Raw genomic sequence first — 21,445 nt, 5'->3', positions numbered from 1 at the left:
TCTGGGTCCTGTGCAGAGGCACACAAAAGCTCGTGTTCTGTTATCATGCACAGGTACAGATCTCTCCCACAGGCTGGGAATTGGCCAATGGGAGTGTGGAGCCAGTGCTCAGGGTGGGGGCAGATCTTATGGACCTCCTACAAGCCAGACCTACTGCTGGCAACTTCCAGGATGCAGCATGGTTCACAGTGCCAGGACAGGCAGGAAGCCTGCCTTCTCACCCCCATTAGTCATGGAGTCACCCTACATCAATGTGACCCAGTGCCTGACAAGGTGCAACCTAATTCTGGATCACAACTCATAGTTTGAAAACCACTGTTTTACATGATAAATAGGAAACTTGCTTTAAAATGAATTATTCATCACTTTGTATATATTTTTATCTTTTCTATTTGCAAACTCCTGAAGTCAGTTATGTAAATGTTAACCTATATTATTTTAATTACCTCAGGTGCGTACAAGCCAAAGTAAGATAAAAATGGTAGAAAACAAGACATTTCCATCACAATAAACCAATTTACTATATGATTTTTTGCAGTTTTCAAAAAACAAAGCTCCTCAGATGATGTCATCTAAATGTGGAATAATCATTGTGCTAATTGCAAATAGATTTACTGGAACATCTTCAAGTACTTTTTCCTTATTGGCATAATATCTTCACATATATAACTCCTATATACAGTACTATCACATAAAAATAAATTTTCATTGTGAGTGCAGCATGGTCTAGACTATAAAGATTGTCCACTGTTGACAAGGGGCATCAGCAAAGAGTGTAGCTGCAGTGGTGAAGAAAGGATTTAACTACTAGCAGAGACAAACTGTCCAACATTGCTTCAGAAAAGTAATGGTTAACTTTTATCGTGTACATGAGGCATACCACACCACACCAGTGGTGTATTGTTTGACCACAGCATGTCTCAGTCACAGGACTCCTTGGAAGACTTGGCAAATAATCGAGAGGCTTTGATACATGGCAATTTAAAAAATAAATAATTTCAGGTCGAATAAAATATTTTTATTGAAATGAGACTATTATTTTATGGCAAGCATTTTTCACATTTTTAAAAGTAAAATTAAGGCCCATTTCTAAACAAAAATTAATTCCAAATCAAAAACAGTTTAAACAACCTTTTTCAAAAAAATTGTTGGTCTGTTTTCAAAACAAACAGCTTTTCAAAACTGTCACAAGTTTACAACACCTTTAGGTGTTTCTGCATCTACATTTGTTACTGAAAAAAATCTTTTGGTCAAAACATTCTTTTTCTAGGTCTGCTCCTAACTCCATTTCTGGTACTGATTCTTTCATAGATGTTGACCACATCTCTTAATAGCTCTTTCATTTACAGGTGATGAAACAATAATACCTTTTAAAGCTACCTTGAAGAATAATCAGAAAAAGAGCCTTTCCATTGATTGCCGAGATGGAGTCTGGTATTTGTATAATGAACTATCAACATGAGTTAGTGCGACAGAATCACAACGGTAAACATTGTTATCACAACAGAATAAAACATGGACTTAGCACATCACTATTAATCAGAAGGACCTGAAATTTTTTCACTGCAAAATTTTTTCAACAAAAAGCATCTTATGGATGCCTTCAAAATTTTCTGTTTTTCCAAGGAAATGAAACAAAATATTTTCCCCTTATGTTTGATCAAAAAACTGAAATAAAATTAAAATTAAATTAATATTGTACATCCTTTGAAATATTCAGAAATATTGACATTTCTGACCAATCGTATCATTATTATAACAACACATCTCTGTCAATGCAATTTCCTAATTGTCTTTTAAGACATTCAGTCCTGCATACCAAGAAACATGCCAACAAGGCAGACTCCTTGTGGATAGTAACTACATCAGCTCACCACCCAAATCTCCCTCATGTGTGTGGGTCATAAGTAGCAGCCCTGGGAGCTATATGAGACTTGCATCTGCAGTAGCAGCCGTTATTGCTACTCTACAGCCTGCAGGATGCCGGGGAAGGATCCTACACACAGACCATTTGATCTTCCCTTGCTCTGCATCTTGTGTCCTCATGTACATTAATGCACCATCAGTGAAAAATGAGTGTAAGACATTACTAGACCAGAATGGTAGCTTTATTGCATGCACTTTACAATGGCATAAATAACTACACAAAGTGTAGGGTAAAGTGAAACAGACCCAACAACTGCCAAAGACCACTTCATTACATAGCACAGGCCAGAACAAAAACAAAACAAAGCAAAAACCTTTAGTTATAATATAAAGGAGGTGCAAGGTAAAATAAGAGTTGTCTCCTTTATTTCACTCCTACATGTTGGTTGCTTTCCCTCCTTCTTTCTCCTCTCACCATTAAAGTCACCTCAACTTGTAGTCCATAATTCATTATTCTGCTTTTTGTCACCTTATTGCCAGGTATCTTCAACCATCAATTACATCTCAGCTGAATTTCAGCCAGTGCCTTGTGCCAATTCTGCTGTTGCATAATACCCATCCTTCAGTGGACTAACTGAACAGAAGTGGTGATATACTGAATCCCTTACTAGCTTGACAATTGAGCTGAAACCACATCCTTTCCTGCATTGTGACATGCAGCGAGCTTTTCTATAGAGCAGCTTGGTAAGTTTGCTGCAAAACCCCAAACAGATAATACTATGCATTGACCTAGCTGCAAAAATATGCCACAGTTGCATAGTAAAAGCAGTATCCAAATTATAATTTTTAGCATAAAACAAAAAGACTTCTTTTTTACAGAGAAAACTAAATGGATTTGCTGTAGTTGAGCATAAAATTACACACTTGATCAGTTTGGCCATTTTTAATAACAAGAAAAAATTAAAAAATTGTTAAATGCTCTCTGGTTCAAAATTTATGTTGCAGAACATGAAGCAAGATTTACTTTAGTCATGCTACAGTTTTATTTAGTGTATGTAAATAAACACATTTAATGACCAAGTTATAGGCTGATCATTTTTTGGAAGATGTGTGAAGCTTAGTATTATTTTCACTAAGTGACCTTTGGTAATGAATAATTAGCTGTAAATTAAACACTATAAGGCTGCATCCTACTATAGAGTTAGGCATCTCAAAAATGTCTATATAATAAATTAAGTTCAAGGCATTATTTTGAACTATTATAGAAAAGGGAGCTGGCCCTATGGTACATAAACTGAATGAGGAGGTGAATTTTTAGAATATTTAGAATCATAGAACACTAAAACTGGGAGGGACCTCGACAGGTCATTGAGTCCAGTCCCTATTATAATTTAGACCCATTTAAATCTAGGGTTTTGATACAAGGCAAAACATAAACTATAGACTAGCTCATTTTGCTTTGCTATTAAATCAAGACAGAGACAACAAGCTTGAGGAGTTTCCATTGTGAGGAGCTCATTTATATTCACTCTTAAGCCACTAGTCTTTCTAAAGGTTCTTTTTTCTTTAACCTCCAAATACAAGGGCTACCTTTCAGTTTCGTCCTATTAGAAAATACCTGTAGCTTTCTTAGCGCCTTTAGTTTTCTCCTCAAACTTCCCTTGTTCCATGCCATCCTTTACCGAAGGCATCGCTTTGGGATTCATAAGGTAAGACAGCCATCTCGACATTAAAAACTTCCAAAGCACGGGTGTGTCTGAAGAGTGTTCATGCCCCAACTCTGTCAGAGCTTGCCTGTGACATTCTGCATCCATGTCTCAGGCCTGAAGAAGAGCTCTACTCTCCAAAGCTTGCCCATGTAAAAGAGCTCACTCCCCTGTCTTGTCTCAAAACTTTTAACACATTAAGAATTGAGAAGTTAAAACACTGACTTCTGAAACAGTGCTTAGTACTTATGAACAGATAATCCTAGTGGTGGATCTAACAGTAACTGCTAGCCACCAGTTAGCAAAAGGCTCTAAATACATTATAGCTCATGTAACTGTTCTTGTCTTAGCAGATGTTTGCACACTCAGTAATCTCGATCACAATTTTATTGAGACTGGATCTTCAGCTGGTGTGAAATGATACAGCTCCACTGTGCCAACAGAAGTGAACTGAGCTATACCACGGTGGTGACATGACCCAAAAGTCTACAGATAAACTCCGATTTATGTGATGTGTTACAGATTGCACAGTTTTATAGTCTTCCACTTTTTCCATGCTCAGAACACTAGTAGCAAAAAAGGGATATGAACAGTTAAATAGGCTTTGTAAACAATATTGATTGGACATTCTGAGGTAGATTCTTAGGTTTTCTTCTACACTTTCATATTTTACAAATGTTTTTCTACACATCAATGCAGACTGCTATTTCTTTAGTGCAAATATTTAAGTATAGTTTCCACATAGCAATAATACTTATTATTTATATAGCATATTTATCTAAGGGTCTTAAAGCACTTCACAAATGTCAGCTGATTTAATCATCATATATTCCCAGGCCAGAGGGGCAGCTGTGATCATCTTCTTTGACCTCCTGTATAACACATTGCTCAGAACTTCCTCAAAACAATTCCTAAATCACATCTTTCAGGATAACAGCCTATCTTGATTTTAAAATGATCAGTGAGGGAGAATTGAACACAACCATTGGCAAGCTGTTAAAAATGTTATACCTTGGTTCCCATCTGAATGTGTCTAGTTTCAACTTTCAGGCAGTGGATCATGTTACAGCTTTTTCTGCTAGACTGAAGTATGCACTATTAAATATTTATTCCCCATGTACGTTCTTATAGTCTGCGATCCAGTCACTACTTAACCTTCTCTTTGTTAAACTAAATAAATTGAGCTCTTCGAGTCTCAATTATAAGACATGTTTTCTAGTCTTTTAATAATGTTTGTGGCTCTTCTCTGAGTCCTTTCTAATCCTCAAAACACTCCTGTCACATCAGTATGCTATTTTTATGACTATTATACAGATGAGAAAACTAAGACACAGATAGAGGTTTAGTGACTTGCCCAAGGTTGCACAAAAAGTAATGGGGAGAGGTGAGATTTAAGGTGCTTGAATATCTGATTTTGCAAAGAATTTCACCATCTCTGGAAGGGATGCTGGCACAAAAACAAGCTAGGTTTTGCCATAGTCATAATGTGAGCCATAAAGTTGACACAACTTTCATTGAAAATGGACTCAAATAAGAGATGAAGACTGGTTCCTTTTTCCTTGACCTGCCTGCAGCATGCCATATGGTTTGGCACATGGGCCTTTTGGTGAAATCGTCTAGAATTATACCAAGAGGATTAACATGTACAATGGGTCTGGTTTTGAGAAATCACTGTGTCTATGTGCATATTGGTGATAGAACAAGTGGTTAGAACCACAAGAAGAACAGTCTTCTAAAAAAGATCACTTATCTCCAACGTCATTAAACTTATATTCAAATGACCTACCACACACTGACGTACCACACACTGAGGGTATGGCTACACTAGCCACCCTAGTTCAAACTAGGATGGCTAATGTAGTCATTCAAACTTGCAAATGAAGCCCGGGATTTAAATATCCCGGGCTTCATTTGCATGTTCCCAGGCACCGCCATTTTTAAATGCCCAGTAGCTCGACCTACCTGCCCGTGGCTACACGCAGCATGGGCTAGGTAGTTTGAATTAACACTCTTAATTCGAACTACCGTTAATCCTCCTGCAATGAGGAGTAATGGTAGTTCGAACTAAGAATGTTAATTCGAACTACCTAGCCCATGCCACGTGTAGCCATGGGCAGGTAGTTCGAGCTACTGGGCATTTAAAAATGGCGGCGCCCGGGAACATGCAAATGAAGCCCGGGATATTTAAATCTCAAGCTTCATTTGCAAGTTCGAATGACTACATTATCCATCCTAGTTCGAACTAGGATGGCTAGTGTAGCCAGACCCTGAGTGCTGTGACATACCCCAGCACTCAGTCACACCCCTTTGACACACTTGAGAATTTTCTGCAGATTACTGGTATTGATGGCATTTGATAGCAAATGGAAGTGAGCTTGTGTTGAGTGTCTTCCATTTAAATCCTATCCAAGTGGCCAGAGAGCTGAATATAGTTCTTCATAATCAGGGATAAAGCATGATTCATATTCAGTCTACCTTGGATTCACGATGGATAGAACTCTCTCATTGTGATCTTTTTGCAAAGACGGTGACTAAAGTGAAAATACACAATTATCTGCTTGGAAAACTGTCCGAAATTATATGGGATGTCAACTCCCAAACATTATGCACTTCAGCCTTCACAGTTGTCTCTACCAGTGCTGGTGCCCTATGCAGCACAACACCAGCCCCCTCACTGCGGCAGGGGAAGAGTCTCTTTTGTGAGGGGAGGGCTGAGAAGTTGTATACCTAACATACTGAGTTGGTCAGAACCCAGGTATTCAGAAGTATAGAAAATTTGGAAGGGGGCAGAAGTATAGAAAATCTGTGTTGGACCAAAAGCTCATATTTTCCATGGAATGGGAAGGCCAAGAATTTGTTTAGAAAAAAAATATAAAGGTAAAGCAAAATTTTGTTTCAGCTTTTCAGGGCAAAACTGAGGTTTCTCCCAGTGCCTATTTCTATGCTTCCTGCCGTGCAGCTGACAGCCTGGTATCCCTGCATCAAGTCAGGATTGTGGCGGTTTTCAGGCTCCTAGCTCTATGTTAGATCAAGAATTCATGAATAGACGGATAAGATTGTATCTGTGGTAACAATTTTCACATTGTTGTGCCTCAAAGTGTGCCATGACTCTTCTTCATGTCGGCTCTGTTTGTTAGAAAAGGTGGTCAGTATTTTATGAAGTCACTTAAACCTCAGCAAGACATGGCAATCACTGGTTCTCTTTGATGAATCTTTCCAATTGCTTCTCTCTATTGAACCATGAAAAGAGACTTCCTTTAGTTTGTTTTAGGATAATGAAGCAGAGAGCTGACCAGTCAGCTTTCTTTAAGCAGCAGCACATGCAGCACCATCATTTACAATAGCTGTAGGGATTCACTGTCCCAGCTCAGTAGAATATCAAGAATTGCTTTCATTATTTAATTGCCTTCTGATCTTGTTTTTTTAAAAGGTGCACTCTTATATGTTTTTGAATGTTATATGGTCTACGGGCATATACTATACACAGTGAAAACACAAAGACAGTTCCTTTAGTGGAAAATAAAATAATATTTTTCCCTTGAATGTGTGACCTCAATTCAAATATTTTCTTGCCTGTGTCTCATGCACACACACTTAGCAAAAAGACCATAAGAAGAATTAAAAGGTATAATAGCTAAATTCCAGATGACCTCATCATCATAATGATGGATACCTTATAAATATGAATAAGTTTAGGAATAACAATTTTTTTTTAATTTTACTTAGGATCCTAATTAAAGAAGGGTGAATTTTCTGAGACCAGCATTTTGTTAACATTTTATTTGTCAGGCATATTTACACTCTGTTAATTAGAAATGCTGAAGTTTACACTGCTCCTGGTGTCACTGCCATCAACATTTCTAAACTGGAAAAAAAAAAAAAAGCAAAAGCACTGGTTCCTGATGTGACACAGAGCTGGAGGAAAGAAAAAATACTGCTACTAATTGATACTCCTTAAGTTTCAAAACATACTAGAACAAAGCACTTTAAAATACTAGTAATGCATGTCAGCAGGGTGCACACACTTAGTTAAATGTCAAAGACTAGAGCCCCAGGTTTTTGAGGTCTAATTGTTCTTGTAGACAAGCTCTTGGTCTTTCTGTGCCTCAGTTTCCCAACTGCAAAATGGAGATAATAGTTCTGTTCTACTTTACAGGAGTGTCATGAGGATAAATACATTAGAATATTGCGAGACACTCAGATACTAAGATAAAGAGGGCCTGTAACGGGGCCACATTTCACCAGGCACCCTTGTGGTCAAAGTTGTCTCTGCAGGGCTTTCCTTCTGCTCCTTCCTTCAGGGGCCTTGGGAGCAGCATAGTTTCTCTCAGGGCTATCACCAAATCCTCCCCTGAAACTGGGTCAGTAGATCAAAGTAAGTGAAAATAGTCTTCAGTGACCCAAATAAAAGGCACATCACAGTAGCCTTGTAGTTCATACCTATCTCTAATAATTCTATCATCCACGGAGACCTCATTCCACCGAACAAGCACCTCGCCTTTTGTCTCAGACTTTCTTCCTTTGTCAGCTGAACCTCCACAGCTTTCTAATGCCTTTTGTGTTGGTATTACCTGATTCCCCTCAAGTGGGACTCATCGTGTAATCAGGCCTGGCTTAGTCCAAGCTTTCCAGCCCATGGTCAAACTACTTTGTTACTGGGCCATATAAGTATTTTCGATGGATCGATAAAATCTATAATTTTAGCTACAAGGTAGAAGGGACACTGCCCCCGGTGTGTTTTTGACCTAGATAAGTACATGGCAAATGGGAAAGGATCCACTTGAATGTCCAGAGGAACTTCAAACGTTGACCAGTTTCAAAAATGATTAGCCAAGTTGTGTACAAAATGTGTCTCATGTTTCAGATTTTGTCAAGACTGGGATTGAGGCAAGTATCTGATCCTGCAAAGTACTTAAGGACATAGGTGTATAATGTGCTATTCTTTTGAGTAGTCAAAGGACTGCCATGTACTGTGTGTTTGCACAATGCCCAAGACAATGGTTGAGACCTCTAGATGCTACTACAATCTATATGACATAATAATGTCATATAGACATTGGAGTGAATAGGACTGGAGAGACAAACATCATGCTTTCCACTTCAGTCCTTCAAAGCACCTAAAACAAAGTGTTTACCCAATATGGGTGACATTCTGGCTCACCTGAAGACAGTGGGAATATTGCCATTGACTTCAATGGAACTAACTTTCACTTCGAGTTTTTGGAAAACTAAAACCGGGTTTAACTCATGTTCTATTTTTTCATCATTGAACCCTATCTCCATGACAAAACGAGGTTCTGGACTAGTAGTTAGAGCGAAGAATTTTGACTCATTGCTTCCATTGGATTATTTTTCATACTCAAGATAGAATCAAATGAGATAACACTTTCTTTCTTCACCGAGGCATTTAGGAGCTTAGTTGACTAAATTTTGTAGAGTATTTTGAGGTCCACAGTTGACTGGTATTATAGAAATGCAAACATGTTTGTATTCTACACCATCAACAAAGCATCCACGTCTTACGTTTAGAACTTTGATATTAAAAAAGCAAAATCTATATCATGCTTCAGATACCTTTGTATATTCCCCCAGTGAAGTCATCCATCTGAAGGGAGAATATTGTTTCAGGACCAATCCTGGGAGGTGTTCAACATGCCACATTGAATATAATCTAGTGGCAGTGGCAAAGAGGCAGATAAAGGGTGTGAATAAATAGTGTTGATCCAATAGTAAGAGTACTGACCGAAGTGCTTAATTACAGTATAAGAAGTTGAAGTAAATTGAGAAGCTAGATGCTGCAGGGTGGTGAGTTATCAAGAATATTTTTCAAACACATCTCATGAGCCATTGAACAGCTGGCAGTAAGAAATACTATTTCCCTCCATAAACTTCTCATCAGTGGCTTCCCTTGCTGCCAGTTTCTTCTAAGCATGCGTCTTTTATGCAACCTTGAATAAGCCACTATTATGGTGTGGCAGTCAGAGTCAGTAAAAATCCTAGACATTGCTCTAATCTACATCATTTACATTCATGCCTATGTAGTTATGCCCTGTCAAACTCTCATTCTGCTTTGCATTGTGGCCAATCTTCCCTCTCTTCATTAACCCTCACTGCACCATCTGCATACAGTTTTTCACATGTTAGCAAGCAATGCGTATTCCTCCACACATAGAGGAGGCCTCATTAAGCACTAAGTGCCAGTACCTTGGATTTCCTCTCTGCAATTCTTTCCACATTGCTTTGAAACTGGCAGGAATAAGCTTTTCATATTCAGAGATGGTCTTTCATTGTCATGCTACAGATGTCGTTCTGTGCACTGAGTCTGGATTATACTTGCTAGGCCATGATCCCAATACCATCCTCCTGAGAAGATTTTCTCCAAGTACAGTTCATTTTTCTCTCATTCAAAGTAAACGTTATTAGAACTCTTGTAAAGTCAGCAGGCCAACATACAGAGCCAAAGAAATAATTTTCCTTAGTCCAAATGAAACATTCTTAGGTAGCTTTATTAACATTGTGCTGGATCACCATAATGCTACCTGCAAATGACAATGGCAGGCTTCATTTTACAGTATGTTTTACCTTCCTAGAGACACGATTAACCCTTGTGTTTACAAAGTACAGCATGGAGTAACTGTGTAACTTAAAGTTCCAGAGTTAAAACAAATATGATCACTTGGAAAAGATAGGGATGCAACTCCCATTTTTATTGTATTAACTATAGCGATGTTAGGCAATACATAATTTCTTAGAACAAAAGCCACCAACATGTTGTGAAGCTAAGAATAGGCAAATAACACAATGCACTAAAGAACATATAGCTTGTAATAGCTCCACCAGCAAGCTCCTGTGGGAATAAGATGGCTCATCAGAGATTACTTTTGGTAGCATAAAAGAAACCATTATCAACTCTCCTTATTTGTGAACATTGTGTCTAAAACTAATCTCATGTATTAACTCTGTAAACTTCTACTTTGTATGGGAGATATATTTTTAACCCTTAGGCTGCCACATTTTTGTTCTCATTTTGTTAATTAAATGGAATGTGTGGAAGATGTCTATTATGCTCATTTGATCAGCCTGGGGGTTAATTACTCAGTTTGGTAGACATCCGAAAATATTATGTTACTTCCAAAGGCAAAACTGACAGAAGCTTGTTTCAGTCTCATTTATGTCATTATGTGTGAATTAAACTAACTAGTCATAAATTACACTGGCTTAAGCCCATCTATTGGTCTCTAGACCTCCAAAAGGAAATAGAGTTGTTTTTTACAAAGAGAAGTAAATATCAAACATTTTTCATTGTTTCCTAAATTTGCTGCAATAATGCTGTTAGAAGAGACTGACAAGAGAAAAACAAGCTTCTCCAAAACAAATAAATATATTGAACTAATAAAAGTTATACTTGCTTATAAATTGTGGTGTTTCTTTAGAATTTTAGCCCAAACTACAAGTGCCTTGAAGTGACCTAAAGACTGCACCTAACAGCTTGTCTACACAGAGAGGCTCAGGGAAATTAATCTGAATTAACTAAATGTGTGAATTTAAAGTTGATTAGTTAAACCACATTAAACCCCTGTGTGAATGCTTTTATTCAGAATTAAAGTGACCAAAGGGCTTGTTTACATGGAGCCAGTAATAAGCTCCACAGGGGTCTGATTTCCAAAGCACACTAATGTGTTGCACATTAATTGCTCCACATAGACCCTGCTGACATGAACTAAAAGTTCCCTAGTGCACTTTAATGTGGTACCATACTACGGTTAACAGTACTACATTAAAAGGCACTAGGGAAGTTTTAGTTCACATGAGCAAGGTCTGCATGGGCCAATTAATGCACAAATATGCTAGTGCACTTTAGAAATCATACCCCTCTACTCTTCATTATTGTTCCAAGTATCTAAGCCTTCATTTAGTTAGTTTGAATTAAGGGTACTGTAATTATGAATAAAAGCATCCATACCAAGGTTTCATGTGGTTTAACTAATCCACTTTGAAAGTTAATTTAATTAACTTTAGTGAGTGTAAACAAGCTTTAGGTGGGGCATATTTATATACTAAGTAATGGGAACAGATAATCCATTAAAGGAAACAGTGGACAGTCACATGATTACCCAAACATCTGAATATTAGTGTGACACAACAACTATTGGAGTCTTGACAGTTGACAGTGAAATTTCCAAAACTACCTTGAATCTTTGACTGACACCAACGCAGCACACCATCAACATGGCATTGATGGTCTCAGGGAAAGGAAGGCACAAATACGATGGAAGTCCATTATTTATGGTGGCCTGCCACGAGACCAATAGGAATTTTGCATTGTTAATCTCCTTAGATGTAGAGTAATTGTTCTGAACATTACTGCTGATGTTACTTCAGAATTGGGTTTCAAACTTGGAAACATGGAAGGATAACACTGAAAGAGGTAAGAAACCCCAAGATTCCATCTATGGAATGGAACAAAATACTGGGAGTCCCTATTTAAAGGTAGGTAAAAAAATCTATTCAGTCTACCATAAAAAACTAAAAACCCAATTAAATAATTATCTCTTTCCACTGGTGCCTATTAAGAGCTAAAAAACGGATAGCTTGTACAGCATCTGGATTCAAATGTTCCCTTGTCAGTTACAAATCTTTTATCCATAATTCCAAATCAGATTTATAGGCTACTTCCCCAATCAAATCAGATAATATAAAAGTAATTTGATTCCAAACAAAAAAAATCTTCTCTCAAGCTGAAGTTAAGGCTGGGAGCAGTAGTGTGAATACAATTAATCTAGAAATACCCTACAGCGGTCTTTAAAAAAAAAATTAGTTCTAATATGGACTGAAAAAGAAATTCTCCTCCTTCCTGCATCTTCCTCAGAATAGTCCCTGCCTCTCACATACTTCTTGGGAGTCACAGAAAGAGACCCCTTCTGCTTAGGCATGATCAGAAGATGTCCACGAGGCAAAAAGCATTTGCCCCACAGCAAGCCTTGGGATTTTTATCAAGTGTCTTCCCAATCCACTCTCCCTGCAAGCATGTGGAAGCTTCTGGGTGTCCTCCCAGCTTCCATCTTGCAAATACTCAATTACCTTTGTGTCCCTACATTCCTTCAACCACCTTCTAAGCTTTAGGAAACTTGTTCCTAGAAAGCTATGACTGCTAAATGGTAAAATGAACCTAAATAGGAGTATCAGCCTAACAATGACACTTCAGGATCATCTAAGTCTCATGAGGTTTCTAGAGGGTGATAGTTGGGAAGCATCTCAACATCTCTTAAAGCTTACTGAGGGTGGGAACCATTTCTGTACCTACAAAGTCTGCAGATAAGGAGCAATGTCCCTCTGTTCTGCTGCTCCCAGACTTCCCATATCCACTGTCCCCTTTTGCTCTCTACCTCATTGTTCCCCATTGTGTGGCCACTAACCATGTTCCACCCCATGCTCCACACACTGCGTAATTCATCTTCTGGTGCACATCCTGAATTCTTATGAACATGCTCTGGAGGTTTGCAGGAAGGAGGCAGAGAAACTACCAATGGAAGACAGCAGATTAGGGAGATATCCCTCTCACCAAATCAATTAATCCAGTAAATGTAATTGTTGAAGTCTATTTGTACAATGAAAGGTTCTAGAAACTTACTTCTTAAAAATAACAGCTCAGGTCACTATGCCTTACTTGAGAGCATTCTTTTAAGCCCATCAGAGCCAATGAACCATTCTCTTGTCACTAATTAAAAATGATAGATTAAGCCATTAATCTTTGCTTCAGTGCACTAAATTTGGGGTGAGATTTTCCGAGGCAGAAATGGTAGTCTGGTTCACACAACTACCACTTAGCCTTTGAAAATCTAATCTTTGATTATATGGGTCTAGCAAACTAACTTTTCTATAATCCCCTTACTCTCTGATACAAAAAAAAGCAAAAGAAAGAAGAGGGTGGCTTTTTTGTTTGTTTGTTTTTGGACTCTGGTGAACATTTCTATTCTAGAACGCAGGAACCCCTTTTTAAGTTCCCTTAAAATTTTCTCTCTTGTCCTAAACCTAAATTTCTTATTCGGTAGATGAATATAAATATACCTTTATTTGTAGAGGGATGAGGGTAGTATGAAAATTGGGCTTATCTTTCATACCCAACTGCAATCTTAATTATGCAATAGCTAGAGGCACTCCATTACATAGGAAAGAATCAGTAAAGGAGGTTATTTTTATTCACATTAAGGTGGAGGTAAGGATAAAGTATTAATTTAGTAAAATTTAGTTATTCAGTAAAATTCCAGTGAAATAAAGCAAGACAGTTAAGTGGGTAATCTTTTATCTTGTCAATATATATGTCACTGGCCAGTGAAATAGATCGGTGGTGTACAAGGTTGACAAGTCAATATCATGCTATGAAGCAAACAATGAAATTGTCTTACAGTTCTTAAGTCTGACCTGTTCCAGCGCAAAGCTGCCAAGCAGAATTATGTCATCCTGAACATCTTTTTCAAACTGTTCAATATACGGAGGAATCCCATCATCTTCAACCTCCTTGTGAAGGTCAAGCCTCTTAGTGAAGTTGACAGGCTTTACTGAGTCTGAGAAATCTTCACAAATGACATAGGCTGCTTGAAACAAAAGTGGCAGATTATTTTTTACAGAAGAGCATTTAGTTCATTTATTAGTACTTCATGGGCCACCTACCTTTATGACAACTATCAATGCTATGAAAAAAACATGATGACTTTGAAAGATTTGGTAACATATCCCAAATTTCATAATTAGGAAAATTATCCTAAAGACTGGCAAAGGTTTATATAACCTCAAAGCTGTGTAGTTCTCTTTGTTTTTAAAATAGTTATTACTGGGCATTGCTCAGGTCCTTAACTTGTGCACTTTCCTCTCACTCCCTGACAGTGACAAAGGGAAAAGCCAGCAATGTCCCAGTATGAATCTGGGGGGGAGAGTAGCTTCAGCTCCTTCCCCTCCCTAAAGGACATCTGGGGGGGGTGGAAAGCATGGAATGGAACAGTCCCAGATGTGTGGGGGGTGCCCCTTTCACTTGCTTAATGATTATGTCTCTCTTCTGAATGGCTTTATGAAAAACAATCCCATTCCAAGCACATCCCACCTTCCTGGCACAACCAAACCCCGACCTTGCTTTAAGCTATGATAAGAGGAAGCTGCCTACCAAATGTGGTGATCTTAGCTTTTATTGTTTAGGAGAAATTCTTGAACAAACAGACAAATAGACACATAGACAAACTCCCAAAAATGTATAGCAGAAGTCACAATTCAGAAAGATGTTTTACAAATACAGGGACATTTTGTTTCTAATACAAGTCGACTGATATTAAATGAATTGGAATCAGGGTTGACGTGGGCTGGCGGAATTATGGAACTATGAGAATAAATTCCTATCTGAAGGAATTGTGAGGAGGAGTCATACTAATAATTTCACCTGAATCCCACTCCTCTTGAAGAATCATACTTTACCCACAGGCATGCACATTCAGTTCCTATTTAATTAATTTGGCCTAATTCTGTTCAAATTACACCTGTGCAACCGAGCGGATTTCAGTGGAGTTCTATGGTTATAACTAAGGTGATGTCTAGAGTGAGCCACAGTTTGGACTACAGAGGTATAAACAACACTGCATGTTAACATGCTGCCCTGTTAACTCCCATATGTGGACACTGTGGACGCGAAATAAAAGGTTACTAGTTCACATAAATGTAGGGCTGTTTGCAAAGGGCTAAATTATCCCAGCCCTTTTAGTTCATACACATGGCATCTACTCAGGAGAGTTACAGTGCATCAGTTTGGTGCGTTCTGTTATTCCCACCGCCATAGACCAAACTGCAGAGCAGGGTAGATACGCCTAAAAGTAATATTCAGCCCGCAGTATTTATACATTCAGTGCTATGTGCTGTCAAACAGACAATCCCAAACATCCTATTTATTCACAAAGTGTACATTAAAAAAATAGGTTTTCAGTATTTCCAATATAATTCAATATGTTGCTTCCCAGAATATCCTCTCACTCATCTCTTGGAGTATTAATACTAGTTTTGGACACAAATAATAAAGACTCTTTTGCTCATTTCTCCATATTAGGATCACTAAGACATGACAGCTCCCAGGTTGTCCACATCTCACTTTGTCTTAGCTGCATCATTTATCTGCAAAGAAATGCGTGTTTTTCTACTTCTATGTTTCTCTTTCTCTGCAAGAAAACTTCATATCTAGATATCTGTCTGTCTCTCCATGCATCTTCAGGCATAAAAGCACTTAGAAGATTTTTTTCTCACTTCCCTTTGAAGTCTTTCATTCTCTAATGAAGACCAGAAAAGGAAAGATAAAATAAGGCTATTAAAATTTTCAGTTTTGTTCACTACTTATTGTTGAACGACTTTAATAGTGGAGGCTCCCAAGTACTTAAATCACCTCAGTGCCACCAACACACAGGAAGCAGTGTATTTTTTTCAAATTTAATTACAACAGGATACAAATTTAAAATCATGTGGAGGGGGTGGGGAGTGTAGAGTAGATATAAACAACTAAAGCCATTACCTTAGGGTACATAGAATCTCTTCATGTAGCTTCTTACAAGACTAATGAAAAGTGATTTGACCTACAACTATTAACTGGAAAAACAAAACAATATTTACATTTCAATTTACTGTAGCATTAAGGGTTTGGCAAGAAGAGAGAAAATCCAAGAAATGCTGAAAAAGAAAACACTGCCCAGAGCAGAGGATACAACATCAGGTGTTCCCTTAAACTCTTTCTCTGTTATACTTAGTGTGCCTGATCTTCAGCTGATGTAAATCAGTGAGGCTTCATTTCAGCTATACCAATTTATACAAATTGGATCTGGCCAAATCTGCTACATTCTTATCTTAAATTCTGTGAGCTTATTAAGGCAAATTCCTGCACATTAACATGAAAATAAAAACATCCAGTCCACAAATGCACTCCAACATGATTTTTTTTCTCTTTGTGGTCAGCTTTCTTTCTTTATTTCGTTAGCTCTATAATCTAATGTATTCATTTTGGAGGACTATGTTTGGCTGATCAAAACTGTGTGCTCTGGAAAAGAGTGAAAGGACAGAGAGAGTCATTTTAAAGAATCCTCTCAAGGGAAGTACCTACTAAAAATATACTGCTAAATTAAGGTTCAGATTAGAAAGTATTTGATTAAAAGAATTTAACGTCACCTAAATGCTAGCTCAGCTAGTCAGAAGAGCAGTTCTGCCTGATAGAGACAGAAAATGAACTGGGCTGCTCAGCCAGCACTAGTCCCTTTTAGATTGGCATTACTAAACTCTTTGATTTCCTCCATTAGTCTGCCAGTAGGTACCCATGGCTGTGCCTAGACTACATGCCTCTGTCACCTAGATTAGACACATAGATTAGACACATAGGCAAAGGCAAATGAAGCCGCGATTTAAATGATCACGGCTTCATTTAAATTTACATGGCTGCCGCGCTGAGCTGACAAACAGCTGATTAGCTGTTTGTCCGCTCAGCGCGCTAGTCTGGACGCTCCCCTGCCGACGTCAAAGCCCTTTGTCGGCAGCCCCGTTATTCCTCGTGGGATGAGGTTTACCGGGGCTGCCGACAAAGGGCTTTGATGTCGGCAGGGGAGCGTCCAGACTAGCGCGCTGAGCGGACAAACAGCTGATCAGCTGTTTGTCAGCTCAGCGTGGCAGCCATGTAAATTTAAATGAAGCCGCGATCATTTAAATCGCGGCTTCATTTGCCTTTGCCAAAACAACAAATCTACATGGCTCCGTCGACGGAGCCATGTAGTTTAGACGTACCCCATTTGTCTGAACGGACCCACACAATGTTGGAGAAAATGTCATTATGTGAACTCCGGTCTTCAAAGTTATTGGTGAGCAAACTAAGGATTCAAACAAGGATTTTGTTACATACAAAAAGTACAGTCTCCCCTTCCCAACTTTACAGCACTTACTCTTTCAACACAGAAAAATGTCTTCTGAGAATTCAAAAGTAAATCTGCTGATTAGTTGGAGGAGTTAACATTAATTAAAACCTGGGACACTTAAGATTTTTGGACCTGTGACAATTCTTTTCTTTATCTTGAATGATCATCAAACTTCCTGTGTAATTTACATTATTCTTGCATGCTTTATATTTGAATAAATTATGCTATAATTAATTTATGGTATTAACAATTATTTTTGCTAATTGTTATGATTATAATAGGCTACGAACAGGATCAGCTCAATCTTTCAGGAAATTCCTAAGTGGGGCCACTGTGACATCAGTGGTAACCCAATCAATCACCAACTTTTCCATGCAAATAATGTGCAACAATTCCATTAGTCATAATGACTGTTTTGGGACTGGTTCTGTTCAATATCTTCATCAACGATTTAGATGATGGCATAGAGAGTACAATTATTAAGTTTGGAGATGATACCAAGCTGGGAGGGGTTGCAAGTGCTTTGGATCAAAATTCAAAATAGGATCAAAATTCAAAATGATCTGGACAAACTAGAGAAATGGTCTGAGGTAAATAGGATGAAGTTTAATAAGGACAAATGCAAAGTACTCCATTTAGGAAGGAAAAATCCGTTTCACACATACAGAATGGGAAGCTATTGTCTAGGAAGGAATACTGCAGAAAGGAATCTAAGGGATCAGAGTGGACGACAAGCTAAACACGAGTCAGCAGTGTAACACCGCTGCAAAAAAGCAAACATGATTCTGGGATGCAGTAACAGGACTGTTGTGAGCAAGACACAAGAAGTAATTCTTCCACTCTACTATGTGCTGATTAGGCCTCAATTGGAGTATTGTGTCCAGTTCTGGGCACCACATTTCAAGAAAGATACGGAGACATTGGAGAAGCTCCAGAGAAGAGCAACACAAATGATTAAAAGTCTAGAAAACATGATCTATGAGGGAAGACAGAAAGAATCCAGCTTGTTTAGTTTAGAAAACTGAGAGGGGACATGATAGCAATTTTCAAGTACCTAAAAGGGTGCTACAAGGAGAAGGGAGAAAAATTGTTCTCCTTGGCCTCTGATGATAGCACAAGAAGCAATGGGGTTAAATTGTAGCAAGGATGGTTTAGGTTGGACATTAGGAAAAATTCCAACTATCAGGGTGGGTAAGCCCTAGAATAAATTGTCTATGGAGGTTGTGAAATCTCCATCATTGGAGATATTTAAAATCAGGTTAGATAAACATCTATCACGGATAATATAGATGGTCTTTGGTCCTGCTGTGAGGGCAAGGGACTGGACTTGATGATCTCTTGAGGTCCCGTCCAGTTCTTATAGTCTATGGTTCTATGTAAAGGAGCACTAAAGCCACTTAACTAACAATGCATTCAAGCTTTGTTATGCTGTACTGGTAAACCAGATCATTAAAAATATTGCATGGTAGCATTTTGTTTTAGTTTCTTGTTTAATATTCATTAATGATATTGTAAACATTTTTTATAAAACAAGGAAACTCCAAGGTCAAAAACTATATTAATTTCCATTAATAATACATACTTTATAGGTAACTTCAGAGCAAACACTGTACAGTTATCTGAAAAACAGATATTATAAACCAAGGGAATTCAGTTTTACCATGACTCTTGAAAGAAATCCAAACTTGTTAATGAATGAAAATGCACAGTTAAGGCACCCAAGCACACTTAAGTTTTTCCTGTTACCCTCTGAAGGGGGATAACCATCCCTGAAAAACCAATTTTAAACTAATCTAGGATTTTATACATTAAAATATCTTCATCATAATTGTATATTTATTGCACTATCATCACTTTAGAGATATTTGGATCACAATCTGAAACTTTCATCTAGAACCATTTTTTAACTAAGGGACAGAACGTTTTACAACATTCTTTTATGCTCTGCTATTAAAATTCATTGTAATACCTGATTATCTAAAACATTGTGAAAATATCCTACATTGGTATCTCTCACTTTCCTCAATGAAAATTTACTTTAAAGTTACAATTATAGAATAAGCCATTTTCTTCTCCCTACTTGCAGGCTGATTTATGGGTGCTTTTCCCTGTCTCATAATGGTGGAACTCATTAATATCATACTGTGAACATAAATGGTGCTGTATCTCAGTGTTAGAGCAGGAGGGTTGCCTAGTGGCCAGGGCACTAGCCTGGTGGCTTCAATACCCTCTTTTGCCACTGATTCCTGTGTGTGTCCTAAGGCAAGTCACTTAATACTTCAGTTCCCCATCTGTAAAATGCGAGTTGCAGTACTGCGCTCTCTCACAGGGGTATTGTGAAAACAAATGGATTAAAGATTGTGAGGTGTTCAAATACATGGGAGGCTATATAAACACCACAGAAGGATCCCAAAAGCCAATATTTCCAATGCTGAATGGCATGTTTTACCACAGCAAAACATGTTTTTGTTTTACCCAATGTTATTACATGATAAAAGCAACAATCCACTTGCAGCCATACTTTGATCTTATTCAGTAATGTGGAACACCACATTAGCATGTAGCAATACAGGGCTTGCTAACAATCTGTTAAAGGTTTTTGCTTACATTATCTGCACTTATTTAGCTATGGTAGTTGTACTTTCTTTTCCTTGCATTTAAAATGGAGCCAAATAAGTTTCAACTATATTAATCATACAGCCAGTGCCAGTTCAAGGGATTTTGCAACCCTGGGCAAACTGAAAAATGTCTGCCTCTTCTAGAACAAAGTTACTCAAAATCTTAATAGTCATAAAACACATTGCTGCTCCTAAAGCTTGGCTGCCCTAGGCAACTGCCTGGTCTGCCTCCTCTATAGACCAGACCATGGATGTAACCACACAAGAACACAAAAATCCTGTAAAACGACAGTAAGAACAGAAACACACACACATGCTTCATAGGAAGAGAAAAATGACAAGGCAAGCCATGAACTTGTGGGTCACTTATATTTCACCTACCTTAAATGAAATAGAAAAAAAAAGCAGCGGGTATGCACAGCATGTAAAGGTTGTAAAGGTAATGGTTCAGTGCATTCATTGGATATTAAATAAATATTGTCAAACCAAGTAAAGCAAGAGTAAGCCTGAGAGTTTGGCGGAGTCAAGGATCTTCCTCTCTGTTTCTCTGTTGTTTTTATCGGAGATGAGGTAACATCCTATATTTTGGATGCATTTCCTGAGTTTGCTTTTTGTAATAAAAGTAAGGCCAGCTTTTTCCAACTCAGGTACTAGCATTACAAAACTACATCTCTGGTGTAGACACCAAAATCCCTTTTTCACATATACATGCATTGGATGTTCAGTGCTTCTGACAATCAGGTTACATATTTATATGTCTAAATAAAGGTTTAAATCATTAACTTTAGACATCCAAGTTAGAATATTTTCTATCCTTCACTCCGTGTAGAGCAGCAGTCTAAAGAATATGCACCATTCAAGTTCTATTTAAATACATATAATCATGAATGACAAACTATTTTGGGTGAGATCTCTTACCTGCTTCCATTATGTTCAATGGAAAATTTACCTTCTACTTCAATGCATGCAGAGATCAGCTACATTTAAATATTATAGTGGGATAACACTTATGACATATATATGCACAACTCAGGTATCTGAATGGAAACATTTAGTTATTTACCTTGAGACTCTGCCATTTTATTTTCTTCATCTAGAAGTTTCAACAGTTCACCATAGAGAATTTTCTCATCTGAATTCATAGACACTTAAAAAGAAAACGTGCAAATCAGATTTTCCATCAGTTGTTTTTGTAGTGAGACATAAGGAATTTAAACAAGCCTTTCTGACCTTCTAAAATTAATTGTAGATAATTGATTGCTGTGACATTTATCACAACTTGGTACAAAGTTATAAAATAGTGCTTTCCCAAAACTAAATTATGGAACAATTT

General features: G+C 37.8%; 1 protein-coding gene across 1 annotated transcript in view; it reads right to left on the bottom strand.

Annotated features, from left to right (window-relative positions):
- LOC102458814 (uncharacterized) overlaps positions 1–21,445 on the bottom strand; it is a 284,741-nt gene that overhangs the window by 185,372 nt on the left and 77,924 nt on the right. The window contains exons 7-8 of the mRNA XM_089776005.1: positions 21,176–21,259; positions 13,995–14,164 (exon numbers count right to left, since the gene is read on the bottom strand). Coding sequence (XP_089632131.1) covers positions 13,995–14,164; positions 21,176–21,259 — 254 coding nt within the window. The remainder of the gene's footprint in view (positions 1–13,994; positions 14,165–21,175; positions 21,260–21,445) is intronic.

Source organism: Pelodiscus sinensis, chromosome 2, assembly GCF_052426305.1.
Source record: "Pelodiscus sinensis isolate ZL-2025 chromosome 2, ASM5242630v1, whole genome shotgun sequence".
In the NCBI taxonomy this organism is placed as follows: domain Eukaryota; kingdom Metazoa; phylum Chordata; order Testudines; family Trionychidae; genus Pelodiscus; species Pelodiscus sinensis.
This window is presented reverse-complemented; position numbering and strand designations above follow the sequence as displayed.